At 37.5% G+C, this 22,227-nt stretch overlaps 1 protein-coding gene across 1 annotated transcript in view; it reads left to right on the top strand.

Moving 5' to 3' along the window:
- LOC108237539 (neural-cadherin) overlaps positions 1 to 22,227 on the top strand; it is a 112,193-nt gene that overhangs the window by 47,684 nt on the left and 42,282 nt on the right. Inside the window, exons 6-12 of the mRNA XM_017419030.3 lie at positions 109 to 358; positions 9,643 to 9,785; positions 11,285 to 11,457; positions 13,555 to 13,723; positions 14,327 to 14,497; positions 15,412 to 15,584; positions 19,924 to 20,091. Of these exons, the coding sequence (XP_017274519.1) occupies positions 109 to 358; positions 9,643 to 9,785; positions 11,285 to 11,457; positions 13,555 to 13,723; positions 14,327 to 14,497; positions 15,412 to 15,584; positions 19,924 to 20,091 (1,247 nt within the window). The remainder of the gene's footprint in view (positions 1 to 108; positions 359 to 9,642; positions 9,786 to 11,284; positions 11,458 to 13,554; positions 13,724 to 14,326; positions 14,498 to 15,411; positions 15,585 to 19,923; positions 20,092 to 22,227) is intronic.

The raw sequence follows: 22,227 nt of genomic DNA, 5'->3' as shown, positions 1-22,227 counted from the left end.
ATGATCTACACAGATGTCAACATATTCATCAGCTGATGCCATCTCATCAGCTCTTTTCGATTAACTGTTAATTGATGGTCCTTTGTGTCATTTCTTTCCTCTCAACAGTTTTAGCAACGGACTGCGACACAGGGTTAAATGCGGAGCTCACATATTACACCCTCAGCCAGGATTTCACCATCTCACCCCATGGGACTGTTTTTCCTGCGAGGCGGCTCGACTATGAGAGGCCAAACCATTTGTATGAATTTGTGGTGATGGCGGTGGACGGTGGGGATGAGCCTCATTCTGGTACCACCACGGTGCGAGTGAGGATGGCAAACGTCAACGATGAAGCCCCTGAATTTTCCCAGCCTGTGTGAGTTCCTGTAGCCCTCATACATGAGTTAAAGACCTAGATTTCCTTGAAGGAGTACATGTCATCCACCGCTTTCTGCATTAAACTAATATCATGTTACAATGAGAAGAGACAGAGTTATAGCCATTTTGGTTAAACCTTGTAAATGACAATGTGCACAATTTCATGTGAGATCTGTTATTACTCAGAGTATGTGTTGGAGATAACTTTCAGCTTCTACCATATCCAATTTTAGGTTTGCTAATGTTGATTAGCTATGCCGGCCATCTTAGATTGGGGTAACTTCAGAAGTTCATCAGTTGTAGATGTACACCAAATCATTTCTTTGAAATGACATTTAATTAAGATCTTTCCAGTGGTTCATAAGATATTTTGCTAACATGACAAAAGTGAACACAGGCACACACAAAGACATGGGCAAAAACATTATTAGCAGGTCGTTTGTCCTTTTAAATGTTTGCATTTTTGAAATAGACTTCAGATTATTCTCCCTGTGTTATAATCAAGTTAAAGAAATATTAGGAATATAACAACTTCAGGGTATTCACTTCAAAGTAGCTTTGTTATAGAGTCCTGTATTTAAGGTCAAATCTATATTGTTTTAAATTAAATAGTGGTTTTAAATACCTTTTAAAAAATCTTTTCCATGCAGTGATTACCTTAGTCTGCTGCCAGTGGACTTCAACAAATAATGGATTTCCTAATTTGTTTTGCTTTATTGGGCTGCATTGTAGTATAGTGGTTAGTACTGATGTCTCACAGTAAGAAGGTTACAGGTTCAAATCCCACACCTACACACCATTCTATGTGGAGTTTGGACGTTCTTCCTGTGCATGTGTTGGTTTTTTCTGGGTACTTCAGTTTCCTCCCACAGTCCAACATGTACAGTATGTTAGGGTTTGCCGGTAGCTCTGAAGTGACCTTACCTGTGAGCGTGCATGGTTGAGTATCTCTGAATACGTCTTGTGATGGACTGGTGACTTGTCTAGGGTGTACCCCGCTTCTCTGCCACTCTTTGCTGAAGCGCCAACTCACTATGACTCTGAACAGGATTTAACGGATACTGAAAATGAGTGAGAGAAAGCGAGTGGAGCTCTATTGTTTTTGACCTGATTATTATTATCATTAGTAGTAGTAGTATTACTTTTATTTTTTCTGTCAAAGGGACGTGATTTTTACTGTTCTGGTGAGTCAAGCATCATGGAACTTGGATATTTCTTAGAACTAACAAAAATATCGGGATGCGTAAAAATCCAGATATGAGCGTGGCAAATTAATTTGTCAGTGCCATCTTGAATGCAGCCCCTCTGACTACTTTAACGTATGTTTATGAAATTTGGTACAAGGGTGCATCAGTCCAAGACCTACAAAAAAGGCTACTGGCATCATATCATAAAACCTACAGGAAGTCAGTCAGAATAAAATGGCAATTCTCTGTGATTTTCACATCACATTGAACGGCCTTCGGGGAGCACAACCACAACCACCACAGCCAGGAGGATGCAAGCCCTCTCCGAGGCAGACAGGGATGCTGGGAGATGGGCGGGCGGCCACCTCGGCGAGACATGCGTGCGTACCAGAGGGCCCCTTATCACTGCTTGCAGTTTTAATTTGACTTTTGTTTTGCTTTTAGTTTTGTTTTTCATTTGTCAGCAAATAAAATCCAGTTTGATTGGATGATTTGTTCTGCAACTGCAGAATATTTTACCTTTTTCGTACATTCTAAAACTCCTGGGTGTCTCTCACAGAATAATTTAGGTTTATTGTCCATCTGTTCTGTGAAGCACTGTCCATTTAGGTTTGCTGCTTAAGGCTGAATTCATGCTGACACTGTATTCCTGTACACTTAGGAATTAATTCTGAATATTCTGCTCATTTGTTTCCTGTCACACTGACAATAATCGCTAATGTGATTGGAAGCCAAGCATGGCCATGCCATCACAATGCCTCTCCTTGTTTTACAGGGGTTTCTTGTCCATGTCAAATCACAAGCTTTTCCAAGCCTACTTCCTATTTTATTCTTTGTTGTTAATCTTGTACATTGCTTTTAGATTATTGTTTCCAACAAGTCCATTCTCAGAACTTATCTGTTTCTTTTTGTTTGTTTGGTTCCAATGTCTTTTGGCAAAGTTTAATTTGATCTTTCTTTTCTTGAGGCTAACGGATGATGCGTATCTTGTGGTGATGCCTCTCCTGTTTGCTGTTTAGTGTATTGACATTACTTAATTTGATTTAATTACACTAAACAAAATAGGAATGATTTGTGTTGAATTAGACCGTATGATGTTAGATTTGAATTGCACCTACTTAATATGTTTGCACACTGGCTTAAAATAGCATGTGCCATTTATTTGTGCTGTTTAAATAAACTAAAGTGAACTGAAAAGGCTGTTTCTTTCTCAGAAAGAAATCAATTTAGCAGCAATGTTTTAAATATGTTTCTGACAGATTTATTTCTGTCTAAGTACAGCCTCTTTCACTCATATTTAGAGATCCTTAGACTGCATGTTTTGGATTCACATCGTATGAATGCAAAAGGCACTTACAACTTAATTAGGTCATTTCTTGAGAAATTGCAGTGGGATAGCTGGAACTGCTTGTCCCTTGTCACTTGATCACTCCTTAAAGGTTTAAACTCAATTTATTAAAGTATGTGTAGATTAAGCAGAGATTAGAGAAGCTGCTGTTTATCAAAATGCTCATCAGTTGTGAGTTCAGGTTGTCAGGAGGAGGTTAAGTCCAACATCTTTTCTGACTCCAGCTAAAAATTCACCAGAACTTCATCCTAACTTTTGTTTTCAGAAAAGCTATAACTCCTACTGACATAGTTTTTTTTTTTATCAGTGTGAGCACCATAAGGCATCCTTGCACACTCAGGTATGACATTTACGTTTGAGCTGTAAAAACTGTGAACATATGGGCTTGTTAAAAGCAGAGAAACGTTCAGGGTTCTGGTGAAAAAAGAAGCTGTTCTTGTGTTTTCTTGGAGTTTAAAGGGCAGGCTGTTTTTTCTTCTTTTTTGCCATTTGTAAAGTTTCCAGGTCAAACAATTTAAATCTGTTGGCTTAGTGTTGCATTTTTAGAGTGAAGATGATTTTTGATGTAAAAATGATGCTGTTAAAGTTTAAATAGTTTGTTCTGTTGCATGCTTAGAAAAAACAGAGAAACAAAAAATCTAAATTATCATCACATATCTGAGGATAGCAAATTTGTTTTTATAGCTTGTTTCGAAACAACAAGATTGACTAAAGTGCTTTACAAGTTGGTTAAAAAAACAGACAGAGGCATCAATAAAATAAAAAATCACACATAAATACCAACAAATAAAATAAAAAGGCTGGAAAGAAACTAAATCGAGAAAACACTAACACATTAAAAACCTGATGTGACTCAAACTGAACTCAAATTAAAAGCCATTGTAATAAAGTGAGTGTTCAGGTGTAATAAAAAAATATAAAATAATCTTAATAATGAATGTAAATACCCTGAGCTGGGAATTTGAAATCTAAAGGCAAGTTTCTTAAATAACTGAAGCTAAAATATGATTTGATGAATATTTACTATAACAAACATATTTTAAGTGTCACAATGTGTACAAAGTGAATAATTCTCCTTCTTATTACATTCAACTTCACTTACAGGTTTATTGCAGTGCTTTGTAAATATTATTCTACACTATGTGGAAGATAATATTAGAGATTAACAAAAAAAACAAGGCCAAGAAAAATAAAGTGCTATAATTATTTGATAAGCTTTTTTAAAATAATTATTCTATGCCTGCTTTTTTTTCTGTGGGTGAATCATGCTTTAGTTTGAACCATGATCATGGCCACAATTCAGCTGCAAAGATCAATGCAAGTCACCAAAAGGAAAAGGTTAAATAATGCACCAGTGTTTTATCCTCGATCCATCGTCTGATCACATCTCATTATGTCAACGCTGAGCACACGAGGTAGTTGCATCACAGATAGATGGGTTGTTACATCACACATCCCAGACGCTCCTTCCTTCAGGCTGTTCATGGCAGGAGTATTTTATGCTGGCAGTCTGGTTGTAAATCGTAGCTGACTTGCGTCAAAACTGATGTAGTATAACCACAACCACTAAGACAAACTCAATATGTTTGTTAGTTGTGTTAAAGCACAGCCATCTGGCATCAAAACAATCTGTTATTCTCTTCTCTCCTAATCACAGACACATACTGTAGTGAACTGAAGCATTCACACAAACCCCTGTGGATTTATTTGTTTGTTTTGTGTTTGCCTTCTCTAAAGGTATGCAGTAATCTGAAATATGGATGCAATTCACTGTGTCACCGTCTGCCTTCCTGGCAAACCTGATTGAGTGGGTGGGCTGCAACTGTCACTGTAGCTTGGCTGAATTTATTTCTCTGGATGAGTGAGCTTCTTGACCTGTCAGCCATTTCTCAGTGACCTTCTTAGAATACTGTTTGGAGCCCTCTGTTGCATGCTCTTGTTGCATTGTCAGGTGTCTGTCTCGGTGGGTGGGCGGACACAGAGCCAAACAAACAGGTAAGCAGGGAGGTGGAGATGAAGGCAGACAAACATAAAACTCAGAGGAAAATCACACTGAAACATGGATGCAGGGCAAGTCAGTAGAGAATACCAAAAACACACGCGGCAAGCAGACAGAAGACAGCCTGTCAGATATGCAGATATACCGAGCAGCCTGCCGGCAGTCAGACAAATGCTCCTGCCAGACTAGCAGACTGATAGAAATGCAGGCATTTCGCCAGATAGTGTGTGTTGCGTGCATTTTCATACCATGCCTCAGTGAGATGTAGATAAATGCTATAAAGGAAAATGAAGCCATCATTTTCAAAAACAGCACATGTAAGGGTTGAGAGATGTGTGCTGTGACTTTCATGAAATTATTCTTCAATTTAGATTAATTGCGTTAGTTGAAAACATGAGAGGACAGGGTTCTTTTTCTTGTCATATTCTGTCAGTTCACATCTGAATAAGTGGTAGAGATTTTAAAACTGACTGATGGGATGGAAGGAGAGGCACGCATTTCATAGAAATGCACATGGACAAACATGCAGGCCTGCGCACAGACAGGCAGACGAACTCCGATCACAACTTCACAGTTCAGTGAGACGCAGGGAGATGCTTCAGTAAGGAAAGTAGAGAGGAACTGAATGTGTCTTATCCCACGGAGCCGCAGAGAGGTGGCCTTTGAGCCGGGTGACAGATTACAGGTCACTCGTGTTGCCACGGAGATTGCCGTAGCTAGCGGAGATGAATCACCCATCAGCGTTCTTCTGTAAACCATCAATCACCTCTGACTTCTCACTACAGACACCGACGCCCCACGCCACACACACACACACACACACTTACACACATTAGCAGCGAATACGGCGCAAAATCTCACAGTGGATGAGTTCTGCTGACGAATCAACTGAAACTCGGTGAGAACGCCGCCCCCTCTTATATCCCGCTCCTCTCCATCAGCCGTACTCTTTTATCCCCTCTCTTTTCTCTCACCCCCACATTTCACTTTTACTGTCATTTTGGTCTCAGCCTTTTGCTTTGTCACCTGCTCCTCCCTCACCTTTTTTCCTGTTTCTCTACATCCCTGCTTCCTCCCAGTCACAGAGTTCATCTCCACCCCGTAGTTCTTTGTGCCACAGCGGTATATCAGTCTCCTGTGTCTCGCTGGCCATCTTGCTGCCCAGCACAACAGAAAAGGCAAATCACTGCTGACATTTTAAAAGGCACTGGATCAAATGGCCCACTGTGGGCCGGGCTTGAGGAGGCACCATTTGTTCAATGACTTCAACATCCCAGAAGACATTATCATTTGTCTCTGCTCTGCCCTGCTAAGAGGACAGGTTAAATCATAGTGACAAGTAAAAGCCACAACCATAACTCTAATCAGCCTGCTGATGCTTTAGATTGTGTGATGATTCATATCAACTGTCTCAGTGTGATTCTGTCAATGACTTGTGAGTTTAATGTGTATTTACAGCCATTGCTAATGGAAATGTTTCAAACCCTTTGTAGGTTGCCACTTTTTGTTACATTACAGTTCAATCTCAAAATGGATTCATGTTTTTCCAGCATGAACTAACACTTCACAATGTCACAGCAAAACAAGTTAATAAATTATTTTGGTAAATTAATAAAAAAATAAAAGATTGGTGATTTTCACAACTATTCAGATTTTTTGTATGGCACTCTAACCTGAGGTCTTTCATGTCTCATTTCAATCAGTGGTCCTTAAGATGCTTGTGCAACTTGCCTGCGGTCCACCTGTGCCTCACTGAATTAATTGTGTGCCTTTTTCGAAGACACACACCTCTCTATAACTTCCCACTACACCCCCAATTCTGACAAAGTTGGGCATTATGTTATGTAAAAAAAAAAACAGTAAAAACAAAAACAAAGCAAAGCAACAAAAACACAATTTGTCTAATTCTGTTATGAACATGACTGCATGGGCTTAGGATCACTTCCATAAATCATTTTCTGTAAGCACAGTTTGCTGTGCTATCCACAAATCCTGCTTAAAGACAAAAGCTAAACCGCATGCCACCTCCATTTAACAGCAGGAGAAGAGTCCAGCAGTTGAACTGGTCTGCCTGTATTCCAAACCCCTCACTAGTTGTAAATATTTGACGCATCATGAAACAAAAAACAAAGAAGACCCAGGACTGTTGAACAGCTAGAATCTTACATCAGACAAGAATAGGACCAGATACAAGAACATTTATGCTGCATTTTACGTCGAATTTACCTTTTTTTACTGACTTCCTAATTTTAGCTTTCCTGTTAAATTGAGTAGTCAGATACAAAGAAATCCGTGGGCAGACAGACAACTAACAAATTAATGTTCTCTATGAATCAGATCCAGCTTTCATTTGTGGTGATGAGAAAAATCACACTAAAATTCATGGTGCAGCACTTCACCAATCAGGTCAGGAAGAGTAACCATACAGACTTGATTTCTCAAAAGACACATGAGATTTTGCTTGAAAATGATCCAAAAGGAATATGAATGAGTCTTCAACCTGGAGACCTGATCTGAAACACAAAAATTATAATTACAGATGTGCATGTGTAAGAAACCAGGCACTGAATTCAACCTCATTGATATTCTTTCCTATAGTCACCTATGCACAGCTGTCCTGAAATGTTCTGGCAAAATTCCTGAAAGGTGACGTATAAACACAAATTTCCAGAATATTTCCCTCTGTCTTCTTGTTGGCATTTTTCACCCAGACCCCCCATGCAAATTTAATATCAGAATATCCATGGGTAAAATAACGTTTAAATCTTTAATTATTAAATTCAAGCATTAAATTCAAGTACATAAGTTAGTGTAAGACTTATGTTGCTTTCCACACTCTCTCTCCTAAATACATTCTGATCCGCCTGGTAATGATATAAACATAAACAACAATACTCAAAAAGTTTTGTTTGCCATTCTTGACATGTTGTTAACAAAACAGAAGTTTTCCTCAGCAAACTCTTTTTATTATGGCCTTGCACTCTCCACAGACATCCCTCTGCTCTTCGTTCTTTGTGTCTCTCTGTTACAGAGCCTAGCCAGCAGGAAACCTCCCACTGTGAAGTGCTTGTGTGTGCAGCACTGGACCAAATTGCCTGAACATTTTTCCTGACCATCACAAGTGTTCCTGTGTAAAATCAGTTCAACATGGTTTCGACAGCATCATTCTGTTGAGGTGTTTTCTGCAGCAGGAACAGGAAGAGAGAGTAGAAGGAATTATGGATGCAGAAAAAATATATCGAACAGTTCTGACCTTTTCAGAGTGTGGAGGATCTGTGGTTGGTGCAAAGGTTTACATTTCAACAAAATAACAACCCACTGGATATCATAAAAAGTTTGGGAGCATCCCAAGAAAGACCCCTGCCTGTACACCAGTGCTCTCTATTCAAACTGGAAATGTTTGAATTTTTTAACACTAAAATAAATCTGTGAGGCTGTAGTTGGTGCAAAAGAAGCTTTAATCAAAATGAAAATACTGAAAAACCTATTAAACAAAATACTGAAGGCTCTAAACACTATAAATTGTATATTTTTAAGTTTTGTATTTAGGGCTGCCCCTATTAAAATTGTTTATATCGATGCAACTAACATATCTTTAATTGATTAATCAAAATAACTTTTTTTAGGGTGGCACAGCAGTGCAGCAAGAAGGTTGTATGATCACTTCCTGACCTGGAGTTTGCATGTTCTTCCTGTGCTTATGTGGGTTTACTCCTGGTACTCTATTTTCCTCCCGCAGACCAGAAACATGCCTGTTAGGTTAATTGGTAACTCCAAAAGTGTCCCTAGGTGTGATTGAGAGCATGTATGGTTGTTTGTCTCATTTGTCTCTATGTGTCCCTGTGATGAACTTGCAACCTGTCCAGGGTGTCCCCCGTTTCTCGCACCATGACTGATGGAAATGGGCACCTGCTCAAGATCAAGATATATTCTTTGAACATTTTACCTAAATACTACTGCTTTAAACAACAGAGGTTAAAAAGAAACTGGAGCAAAGCTGCTGGGGAACAGGTCTCGGGGAACACAGTGTTAATCAATCGAACATGGGAGCAGATTTTATTCTGAAACTTTGCTCAAACATTTGTTTTCTTAAAAATATAGCAGACCTGTCAACAGCCTGTCTAACTTCAGAGTGCATTTAGCAGCTTGAAAAACAAACAAACAAAAATCTTATAATGATTTTTTTTTTCTTCCAGCGCCTGACCAGTGGCTTTGTGTGCCTCCTTTTCAGATGCAGTAAGCCAAGGAAACCTTGCAGAATGTACAAACAACCATTTTAGACTGACACCTAGCTTAAAGTACTCCCATACTTTAGACCCCTTTGGCCTTTGAAAACTTATTATAACTCAGTCCATCTCGACAGTGCTGCAACCCCAATTTCTGCTTTATCCACCATGACAGTTTGAAACTGTGGCTCGAATGGAGCGAACCGAGGCTCATCTGACATACGCAGCACATACTAGCAGCATGGGAAAAAACTATTTCAATTGATTTGTTTCAGAAATTAAAAGACAAAGCCATAAAAATATGTTGACCAAAGATATTGATGTCGCCAGATTTTGCTAATCAATAATCAGCTCTATTTTTATTTAAACAAGTTATTAAAACACTCCAAAATTGTAGTTGCACGGTCAATTTAGAGAAGTGTTTGTGGATGGAAAACCATTCCAAGGATATTTAAATGACTTCATTTTAACATAAGACTGTTCTCATTATCACACTAATTTAAATGTGAAATCTCCTTTCAGATATCGAACATTTGTTTCTGAGGACGCGGGCCCCAACACTCTTGTTGCCACAGTCTTGGCCAAGGACCCAGATGGTGACAGTATAATTTACTCCATAACAGCCGGCAACGAAGAAGGAAACTTTGTCATTGACAACCAGAAAGGTGATATTTCTTGCTTTTCCAGCCTGACACCATATTTGCACCTCTCACACTAATTGGCAGCCTTTCCGTCAGACCACATTCTAAATTTAATCTAATGTACTCTTGCTTCAGTGGTGAGAGTTAAATGCTGTCTGTTTTCTAAGTCAATGCTGTAAGGTATTGAAGATTGATATTAAAAGCTACAATTTCTATACAAGTTCTGCTTGAATATCTGCTCTTTTTATTATTGGGGGTTACAAATATGATCTACAGCCATATTTAGAAAATGTCCACACTTGTTTTCTTGTTTTGGCAGGTGTAGAAAGGATTGTTCCACATGTTTCTAAGCTTTCTAACATTTTTGACTGCACAGTTTATCTTTTTTATTTACCCTTTGATCCGAAACCAGTGGCAATCGCTGTGACATTTGTCACCCAACCCTTTCAATTCAATTTCACAACTGCTCTATCATAGCTCACAATCTTTGGGCTGCGATTTGCCAGCTCCTCTTTCTTTTGTGCCATCCCTTTATATTTCCTTCCATTCTTTTTTCTGAAATCTCAGAGTGGGAAGTGCTAATAATGTTTGGTTCATATATATATATATGTAGAAAGAGGGGGATAGATCTAGTTAGTGTCACATTTGTAAACAAGGTTGACATTTAAGATGAGAGAATTACTGTGTACAGCTTCCTACGTTTCACCTATTTTATTGTAGTGCTGCTGCAATGACAATGCTGTGCATTGTCATTAGGGCTCAGGTCCTTCACTGCTTGGTGGGCAGTTGGAATTACAAGCTGCATTGAAGAGGGTAGAATCAAACCCTCACATCTGCGCAGATCAGCATGCTGTATTGTTTTTAATCAAGTGCATTGAAAGAGATGAATAGAAACCCAACAGGAAAAAAAAAACAAAAGACATCCCATGCTCTCACTTCAATGGCTCTCCTCCACATCACAGGCTGCTTGCTAGTCCTGCAACCTCTGATGTTTTTGTGTTCCTGTTGACAAGAAAGATGTTGACTCAGACGCACCATCTTTTTATCCAACCTTTTATCTTGACTGGTACATGAAAGCAGACAAAGGGGGCAGGAGGAACGGCTAATAGGCATCTGCTGAGCTAGGTTAACTTCTAACCAGAGTGTCTTCACTACTTCATGTTTTCACTTAAGTGCTTGAGCTGCATGGGCATTTTTGGAAAAAAAGCATGCAGTTATTAGATCAGAAATGTGACAAAATCATAGCTGTGAAATTGGTTTTTGATGTAGCCTGCATAGCAGATTTTTATCTTTCTGTGCTTTTCTATTGAGGTAAATTTTCTTGACTCACTCTCTCACTATTGGCATCAAGAACAACAGCATGCAGCATGCATTTTCTGTTTTATTGACAGCTGATTCCTCACTATGCAAGGCCACTGTGGCAATAACATCCTACTTAATGACTAATGGAACGGGCACGCATGCTTTATTAGGATGCACCCTGTTTTATAATGTGTATATTAATGGCTCTGTGCTCTCTGTAGGGTTGATCCGTCTCCGCTCTGCTCCATTGCCCAAGCTTCAGGGCTTGGAGTATGTTCTGAATGTAACAGCCACAGATGACAACGCATCAGGCGGGCCACACGCTCTTACCTCGACCGCCCGGGTCATCGTTGGAGTTGATGATGTGAACAACAACAAACCAATATTTGAAGAGGTTAGAATCTTGCTTAAAAAGGGTGCTTTAGGATGTCTTAATTGTGCAAATTTCAACCAACTTTGGAAGATTTTTAGCTTTTTATAGGAACATTTGCCCTGGAGCCACCCCACCAAAAAAATCCAGCAGTTGATATTAATCCCGATGTAAATATTTTGTTTGGGTTTATGTTGTGAAAACTAACTGGTTACTCTACTCTAGCTACATGTAGGTGTAGAATTGAATTGAGCTCCAACAGTAGTGTTTAAATGCATTTTTAAGTGTCAAATGTATTTCTTTTTAGGCATTTGTTTATTTTTATTTTTTTTAATGTTTTATTTTTTTTTTGCAATCAAACAATTTTTACATTTTAGTCTTTCATCTATCAAAAGATCAAGCTCATTCAGGAATCAGGAGCTATGACTTTTGCTTTTGGGGACTTTTATACTTTAATATGTTGTAAATATTACTTTCTAGTATTTTCTCATAGAAATAATAGAGATCTTTTTACTTCCTTTAAACAGTGTTTTCTGAAATCTGCCTAATCATACTTTTAGCTATCCTTTTGCTACATTTAGCTTTTACGTAGCCTTTTGCTACTAGCCTTTAGCTTTTAGCCAGTGTTTTGCTCCTTTTAGCTTATAGCTAGTGTTCTCTTTCTTTTAGCTTTCAGCTTCTTCAGCAAACTTCAGCAAAGTCATTTAGCACTCAGAAATCAAATCACATTTTTGCAGAAATTTTAATTCCTCTAGCTGTGTTGTTATTGACGTGAACATAAACCTTTCATGATCAGAATAGGATGTTCTCATTTGGAATTCTAAAAACAATGAATTTGTTATTTGTTTGTCAGCTTTGTGAGAGACAGGCTGTGTTGTATGTGATGATCCTTTTTTTAAACTACAAATATCCATTCATGGTCTCCCCCCAAAAAATAAATAAATCACAAATATTATGACTGTGGCTAAATGGAAAATAAAAGCAATGTCCTCACGCAGATATTTATCCCAAGTCCTGCTGCACTGTAATTCCACCTTCTTCAGGCTTGTTTCCTTGTTAGTCCTTAATCATGTTGCTGGAGCACTTTCAAAGAAAGATTCAGATTATTTGAATATGCCAATTGCAGAATGATAAAACAACAGCGTTTTATGTTAGCGATCATTATCATGCTGTTTTTCCTCATCAGTCTCTTCCTCTCAGTGAAATTCACTTTCTCTTCTTTGTAACACCCCTCCCTCTCAGCAGATCTCTTATATTCTTGGCATTCTCATATTCCTGCCCTTTATCTCTCTGTTTTCCCAGGAGTTCCGATTAGCCTGCACACTCGCTCTATCTTTAGGCTCTCCACTGGGATTTCAATTAATTTATGAATAAAAGTGCAATATCATCACAATATTCTACACCTGTTTAATGAACTTCCTTCTTAATTAGGAATGACTTGACATACTGTAGTCGTGCAGAGTTGGAGCTCCTGAGGTCTGTAGGGCAGTCTGGGGAACTCTTTGCTACTTGTGTAAATTTCAATTTCCCCCTCAGAACAGTATAGTCTGACTTTATGCTTTTTATTACGTGATTTTTGTGTACAACTACTGAGAAGTTATGCACTCTGCTCTATCATGTCATATGAACTCATGCATTATTCCTCCTCCTCGTGTCTCTTGATCCATCTCCCTTCCTCTGTCTCACTCATGCTCCACTTTACCAATTGTTTTTTCTTCCTTTTCATGGTCATTCTGTTGAAAAAGTAGCTTGCATTTATATTGAATGCAAAAATGGAAGACTCCAGAGAGGTGTTCTTAATCTGGGGTATATGTTCATTAGGGGAAATGGATTGAATTCTTCTAAGACAAAGCTGTTTGCTGTTTTCCCTTCAAAAAAAATATCACTTCAAGTGTTTTCATTTCCATAGATGTGAGTTACTGAGTCTGTAACTGTTGCGTTGTGCTGATGTACTCTACGTCCCTGTGCAATGTGCGTTCTGACCTTCAACTTAATGAGTTTATTTCCTTTGATCCGTGTGTTCTCATTATTGTAACATATTCTGACAATATATGTAAAGAATTCCGCACTGTATTTATTTGTCTTTTTGTTTTTGTGTCCCTTCCCCTCTCTTTATCTCAGTGCCAGCAGTATCGTGAGCAGGCTTCAGTGCTGGAGAACCAGCCAGCAGGGACTTTTGTGTTGCAAGTGCATGCAGTGGATGCAGATGAGGGAGCAAATGGAAAAGTCAAATATGGCTTAATGCACAGAGACAGCGCCATGCCCGCCTTCAGAATCCATCCAGACTCAGGTAGAGAAGTCATGGATTGTTGGGGGCAAAATAAGACTCAATTATACATAAAACACAGGGTATTCTGTAGATAGACTGTGCTGTACATTAATGGTAACTGACATGCCTAGTAAGCATTTTAATACAAAATGTTACACAAGAGAAGATATAGATTTGAGATGAAAAATTCATAGTGTTCACATTAAACCAATAATTCACAAAGATGCAAGTCAAAACCTTTAAAAATAGCAGCATTGCATTAAAACTAAACAGTTTGGTTTGTCTCTTCAGTATAAAAAATATTGTAAGTAAAAAAGGGAAAGGCAAATAGAGGAGCTGTTTTGAAATCTTAATATGTTATTCCATCAGTCATTTTCGTTCAAGCTCTATCTTCTTCACCTCAAGATTTAATAACAAAGTCACTGCACTTCAAAGGAATGCACAAATTACTCAGAATAAATTTATAATTGTTTACTTGTCTTCATTTATGGATTGATAGCTAGATGGGCTTAGCTGGGAGAACTGGAAAACTGCTGAATGGATGGATGAATTTATAAGCAATCATGTGTGTCTGTTTGGCAGAGGTTGATGAAGGGGCTTGATTATGGTTCTGACTTCTTACAGGAGTGATCGTGACAGCCAGACGCTTTGACAGGGAGCGGCAGAGAGAGTATTCAATTACAGTAACGGCCACTGATTGGGCTGAGGAACCGCTCATCGGCATCTGTCAACTCACTGTCCAGATATTGGATCAGAATGATAACAGCCCCAAGTTTGAGAATCTGCGCTATGAGTGTAAGTATTGCATGCATATTTATGCGTGAAGTAAAAATAGAAGCAAAGCACAGGCAAAGGCACCAAACCAAGATGTAAACAGGCTGAAATTTAGTTGTAGAGCGTATTCCAGCATGTACTTTATTTGATTTATAGCCTAATTTAATTTAAAGACTGCATATTAGGCTCAAGACTTATATTTACCTAATCACAGGGATTTTCTAGATATTTACTTGTTTTAATGTTAGAAAATGTTTTAGTTTTTGACATTACTAAGGTGCCTCTCATCCAGTCTGAACCAGAAGCTGAATGGTAATGTTTTAGTTCCAGTTTTTTTAAACCCAAGCATCCTCACAAGGCTCACTTAGTTGGTCAGCTGGGCAGCTAGTTTGATAATAATTAATTAATCAAACATGTTTCAGGCAGTTCAGGAGCCGTTTATAACTTTGATATGAACTTCACATCAACCAATTTAGATAACATTCTACACCTGTACCTTTATTTACTTTATTTACACAAGACTTTCAAAAAAATATACTTGTACTTTTTGAACAGCAAACAGAGTTCACATAAACTGAATTTGTCCTTGTTGAGACCAAAAACTGCAAATGTATCTAAAGTATCATGATTATCAGTGATTCTGTCCCAATGAGTCAGAGAAAAACTACTCGGCGCCTGAATGTCTACCATTGTTACAGTAACATGTTCATCTGTGAAAAGAATGTCTGTTTGTTATATAGTTTTAAGCCCTGCCTTAGCGATAACTAGATAAATATAAGGATTATGACACAACTTTGAAAGAGAAACATCCAGATTGCCAGACAGTCCAAGCTATGTTATCCCATAATTATGGTTGTAAATAAATTCTCTCCAGCTGTCAATTCTCAAGTCTTTTGTTTAACAATGAAGTAAAAAACTCACAACATCCTCTGTAGACTTCCTGAGAGAAGACACTTTGGTTGGTACCAGTTTCCTCCGTGTGGCGGCTCATGATGACGACTTCGGCACTAATGCTGCCATCACTTACTCCATGTCGCTGGAGCAGCCCGAGTACCTTCGGGTCAACCCTGTCACTGGATGGGTCTATGTTAACCAACCTATATCTCAGGTTAGTCAGCAGTTATTAAGAGGCTCTTTGTCAGCCAGCATGAACACACACACACGCGCTTTCCGGCGGCATCAGACAGTAGCCCGTGGGTCTGTGTCAACAAAGTTAATGAACAAGCCACATCAAAGTGCCTCCGTCTGCGACTACCAATCTGTGGTTTGTCTGCTCCCTGAGGTGCTGCATGTGGGAAATACCACAAAGAAAAAAAGATGGAAGAAAACAGATTTGAGCTAAACAAATGATTTATAGCACATTTTAATAGTCTGAAATTCCTCTGGTTATATTTGTTGATTGTTACTATGCAATTCTCAGTTACAAAAAACTATAATTTAAAATAGCATAATGACCCTCTAGCCTGTAGTGGATGGCTATTAGAATACATGGCTCACATTTCTAAGAAGCCAGTTATTACACACAGCAGCCTTTGCCCACATTGATTACTCTGATTTTGTTGTATTGTATTTAATTATTGTCACCTGCAGCCAAACACAAAAAGGCGAGAATGTTTTTTACCCGCTGTGTGTGCGTGTGTGAGTTTATTTGTCTGTAGTGTTAACAAACATATTTATGAACCATTTTCATTAACTATTGGTGTCAACTGTGTCTGTCTGATAGCAAAATATCTCATGAATGACTGGATAGGTTTTAATGAAACATGTAGAAAGGATTCACTGGATGTACATCTAAAACTGATTAGGTTTTGGAGTCAAAATGACTGCCACAGCCAACTGACCTTCGGAAACACAAAAATGTCTCGCACTTAGACACTTTTTTAGATTTTGAGTGATAGTAGTTGAGAATCACCTCAAACGTGTTCCACGTTAAACAATATCTTAGCTTAGAACGTTGGCACTAAAACTGTCTGTCTGTTAGCAAAAAATATCATGTACCAGTGGATGATATTTAGTGAAACTCTTAGAATGTCATGATTGAGTGCATGTCTTTAACTCATTACCATTTGAGGCCAACCTAAATCCTAATGGCTGCCACAGCTAATTGTTCTTAGCCAACACAAAAGTTAGTATAACTTAGTCAGTCTTACAAGTACTGAACTAGAATCTGGTGTTCTAGTAGCTGAGACTCATCCTTAACACATTCTATGAGTGCTAACACATCTGGCAAGATCTCACCATATTGCTTGAAACTGTGCATAATGTCATTTACACCAAAACAACTATAACTCTATCCCTTCTCAGCTTATGGTCATTTCAGTTCAAATCATTGTTATAAAAGGTGGCGGGTGATATGCATTCCTTCAAGAATGAGCCATCCTCATCTGGCATTTTGTTAGAAAGCTGTTAAAGTTATATATTGGAATTGTCAGTGTAAAAGCTAGCTGTAAAGACTGTGAGGCTGCGCTTCCCTTCCTTGTGTTTGTCCACTAACTCATGAACACTACTCTGTCAGGATCAGTGATGCAACACATTCTGTTTACATTTTTTATAAGTATATTGTTGACTTTTTATGGCCTATCACCACTCTTCTTGTTTTTTGTTTTTCAGGTATTCAAAAAAAGAGTTGTTCTTTGGGTAGACACTTACTTTTAGAGTGTAGAGTTATGAAATATTTATCATACCTTTCAGTGCCATGGTATCGGAAGTCCATGACAATATTGACTTTATAAATTCACCACTAACTTCATGCAAAATTGAAAGTGTTAAGCCCAAAAACCTCGACAACCAGTGCTGCTGCATATTTTAAGACTGTTTCAGAAACTATTTGAATCATCCCACAATCCTTGTCCCATTGCTAAAATTATAAAATCACTTCATTAAATGATAAATGTTGGTGCTCGTCTGGGACAGCGTTGTGTTTTGATTTTCTCAGCAGTTTTTGATTACAGTTTTATCAGTATTAGGACTAAAATTTTGTACTACACTTAAACATAAAAGCACAGTCCCCAGCCCATACACTGTGGTTCCATGGAATATGGGGGAGAAAGGCCACAGAACAAAGGCAGGTATTTTTATGTCCTACTGTAAGACAGTGCAGCCAGAGCCAGACTCATGAAGTGTCAGAACACTGTACGGTAGCTACAGCTCCACAGCAAGTGGAAAGGAATGGAAAAGGTTGGCGTGACTATACCCAGAGTACTTCATGAATATGTTCCGTGTGAGATAAAAAACTATTACTGCAAATTTAATTTTAAACCTTTGTTGGATGCTTCCGCAAAGTCGGTCAGACAGTCATTTATTTTAGAAGAAGCAGCTCCTTGGTCCACATTGGACAGCCCAGATTGCAATCTTTGTTCTCTGGTTTTTAAGTTTTGCAAGAGTTGTTCACAAATACTAATTGAATGGTCTCAGAAATTGTTAATGTAAGTTTGAAATTAAAGGAGATTCCTTTCAGCACAATAATTTGCTATTTGTATTGAAAGTATAATGCACGTAATGTTTGAACGTGACAATTGGATTATTATTTAGATGATTTTTCATTATCAGAGTGGTATAGCTACAGTATGTGTTAATGGATAGAATGAAATGAATGAATGTGTTTGTATAAAGAAGCCTTCCTTCCAGTTCCTCTCCTAGTTTGAATAAAAATTCAGTGTTTCACATTGTCTCATTTAAATATGAACTCTCAATTACTTAAATGACTTCTTGTAGAATTTTTTTTCCTACAAAGTTTACTTCTAGAAAACACAATTCAAGTCAAATTGAACTTTTTTTCCCTAATTGATTCATTTTCACCACAATTACAAACATATTTCTGCAGTCTGAATGTTAAAAGAAAAAGTTTTGTATGGCTCATGCATGCTGCTACTTTTGCTGATTTTGCCCTGAATAGTTTATTTCTACAGTAGAGTTCATGAAGGTGCACCAGTTAACTGAAAATGATTTAATCACTGATTTTATCTGGTGCATTTAAATATTCAAAAACTACAACAAGAAACTCTGTTTAAACACACAAATCTACTTATTTAGTTCTTATTACAGCCTGCAGCCAACATTCAAATTTTCTCAATGCTGCACATGTTTGAACTCCACTAAAGAAAATGCTGCTCTAATAGCAATAAATGAAAATTATTTGTACTTTTAAGATGATGGCCTAACATTTGCAAAAAGTGGATTTTTTTAAACCAACAGAAACTTCAATTTGTAATCAGTTATAATCACACAATCAGTTATAATCGTACAATCAGTTGTAATCACACGTAGAGATCTAAGTTATTATTGAATTTGAAGCTAGTATACAATTACTTCTATGCCAGTCACAAACTCCAAGACGTTAGGGTTAAGTTATGAGTAAGGCAAGGAAAGACAAAACAAGAAAATGTTAATAATTCAAGAGTAAAACTAGTAGAAGGTTCTACTGTCAGCAGAGTAATTGGTGCCACTTGAGAAAGTTGGAATTGGTCAAAAAGGAGAAGAATCTACTAAAGGCTTAGACTTTCCAAGGAAGCTGGCTTAAACTTTGTGCCAAGATTGTCAAGGAATCAATGATCAAATAAAAATGTTTCTCTATGTGAAAAGGCAAAGAATTGGTATCTTTTGACAATTAGTCTGGGGAAATTATAGCGCATAAAGAGCCAGATCAGAGACCACTGTTGGATGTGCATAACTCTCAAACCCTCAGGTGGCACTGCATGAAAACTAACATGCCACTGTGATAAGGAAAGTCACATGGACTTGGGATTATTATTTAACACAGTCTGCTGCTGCATTCAGAAAGTGGCATGAAACAGCTTTACACTAGTAATTAACTGAGCAGAACAACTGTCAGGTTCTTTGGGATGAGGTCACCTCAGAAGGACAGGAAGACAGTAGAAACATGTTCTGTTGTCAGATGAGTTTGTATTTTTTATTGATTTTGACAAAAACAGACATGCACAGATGAAAGGTGCACATGTCAGTATCTGTGTGTTGTATTACTGCACACAGCATGGGTGACCTGCACATGCACAAAGCTACCATTATTAGAGGCATCGATTAGAAATTTAGAAACACAAATTTCCATTGAGGCTGTCTTTACCAGGGATATTTGGAATTATTTCAGAAAGACAATGTCAGAACACAAACTGAAAGATTCACACTCTCTTAGCTTTTTAGGTTTGTTTTACCAAGGTTTCAAAAGGTCCAGTTTGCCCTGAAAGGTCAGCTAATGGGTCAAAACTAGAAGAATTTCAGCAGAATTTAGTCTGAAGCCTGAAGCACAAACAAGGTGGTTTAAAGTTTGCAAATGTATTGATGCACAAAACTCTTGCACCAAATGTTGAATTAAGAACTATAAAAGTAGAATAATTTCGTTATATCATTATATGTATTATTACTGGTTATTTTTGCTCTTTTGATTAAAAAAACCCAACATTGTTATAATTTTGTTTTACTTTTGTTCACAGAGGACCTATATCACACGGGACATAACAGCAACAGATGGAGGAAATCGCAGCACTTCTGTGGAGCTGGCAGTCACCATCACTAATGTGAAGAACCAGCCTCCACAGTGGGAAAAACAAAGCTACAATGTCGTCATACCTGAGAACACTGCCAGGGACACACCCATAGTGGTACGATTGCTTGTCACTTCAGTTGTTGCTAAACTGTTGTTGTCAGGAATCATGCTGTTGTGCCTTTTTTTCCTGCTATTTGTAGTTGCTGTAATTGAATCAGGGGTTGTTTGCTTGGTGCCAAGATTAGTGCAGAGTATGAGTGTTATTTATACCCGGTGTTCTCCCAGTGTTCAAAACACACTTTGAACTTTTGTCGGTGCGGGCAAAAAAAAAAAAAAAAAAAGTGTAAACGTGTTACAGTTTGATGCTGTTGGAGAAAGCTGACATAGAATCTCATGTGCTAAGCAAGTTTCACAACTCCAGGCAAATTAACTTTATTAGAAAGGTCTTTGATGTGAAAAGTATGAAGTCATAAATCTGAGGAGAGTAAAAAAAGTCCTGACAAAAGGAGTCACTTTGAGACGAGATTATTTCGGTCTGAGCGACTTTTCACTAAGTGAAAAAAATGTGAATAAAATTTGATGTAACCATTTTCTTTTTACAGACTGCAGACCACAAATACAATGAAATCCAGTTTTTCTACCTCAAGTGTAAACGCATGTTACCTTACCTACATTAAAGAGAGAAATAGATTTTGTAAAAAGTTTTATTCGCTTTCCTCACATGGCTGCTGATTTATCCTACTTCATGTCTAAGACGGTTTTGGAGTCTACTGCTGGTGTTTTCAGCTCAACAGAAACATTAGAAAACAGCTAAAAACAGGCTTTGTCCAAAGTTTGAAAAAAAAGAAGAAAATAAAAGGCCTAGCAGCAGTCCTGAAGCTCCCTAATTAACAAATTGTATCTCATTTGTTTTGCCAGATTAACTCTGTTACCAGCTTTTATGCTAAGCTAAGCTAATCGCCTCCGAGCTCTCGCTCACACAGAGATGAGAGCGCTGTCATTTGACTTTCGGCAAGAAAGCAAGAAAGCAAAAAAGTGCATTTACCAAAAATGCAATACTTTTCCTTTAAGGGCAGAACAATAACAGTTTTTAGCAGCTCAAAGCAGTTGAGTGTGAAACTATAACCGAGTAACAATTAGCATGGCTGGCATAAGACTGGAAGCAGGAGGAATCAGCTACTCTGACTCAAATTTAAAGAACACAACTACTATCACCTCAAGGTTTCTCATTAACATTTTATATTTTCTTTTTTTTTAATACAGAAATTTAAACAGCCCTCTCAAGACACATAATTCACACCTTTTTTTTTATAAAAGCTTGTGTGCAAACTTTATTAAATCAATGTGTTTTAGCTTTTTTATTATTATAAGGCAAACATAAGAGGCAAATATAAATTAACCATATCAATGATTCATATCAACCAATGAGGCACCTGGAGGGGTTGATTGTAGTTTATATAAAGAGGGAATTTATTTATAGTACATATTTTATAAAAACCTCATTAACTAAGAAATGCTCAATCATTTCCCATGAAAATTAACCTTTAAGATAAAAAATTAAAAAATAAAATTCTCACTTTTTTTTCCCGTGTGAAGTAACATTACTTCCTCTTCAGCTGGTTGATCACTTCAGTACCTATAAAAAAAAGACAAAAAATGTTTTTTCATAGAAATGTCTTCCAAACACTTTATGTTTTTGTATTTATTTAATAGACTATGTTGGCTATGACATTGCTCTTTACAGAAAACAGAATGTTTTACTTGTGCATCATCAGCTGGGTTCTGTAACATGTTTGCATATATATATATATATATATATATATATATATATATATATATGTGTGTGTGTGTGTGTGTGTGTGTGTGTGCAAAGAAGAAAGAAAATATCAAATTTTTTTTAATTCACATTGGTTTTATTCCCCAAAATAACTAACAAACTGAACTGGACAGATAGTATATCATTAAAAACAAAGCAATTTCTAAAACAAAGACTGCCAAATTAACTAAAAGGTAGATAGAGGGTTTTATTGTATTATTATGTTAAGATAATGTTTTAGTTCCATTCTCGTAGACATTATAAATGGTTAGGGCTTAATCTATAAGGTTTTAATGTCTGAAGTGTACATGACTGCATCTTTTCGACTGATTTTAAAACAATTAATAATTGAGGGCTGTCTTTGATGTTGGACGGTAAAAAAGGGACAACTCTTCAAAGCTTGGTTTTCTATCTGTTCAACATCCAAACAATTTC

This window comes from Kryptolebias marmoratus, linkage group LG11, assembly GCF_001649575.2.
Source record: "Kryptolebias marmoratus isolate JLee-2015 linkage group LG11, ASM164957v2, whole genome shotgun sequence".
Taxonomy (NCBI): Eukaryota; Metazoa; Chordata; class Actinopteri; order Cyprinodontiformes; family Rivulidae; genus Kryptolebias; species Kryptolebias marmoratus.
Note: the sequence above shows the minus strand (reverse complement) of the source record. Positions and strands in the feature narration are given on the sequence as shown.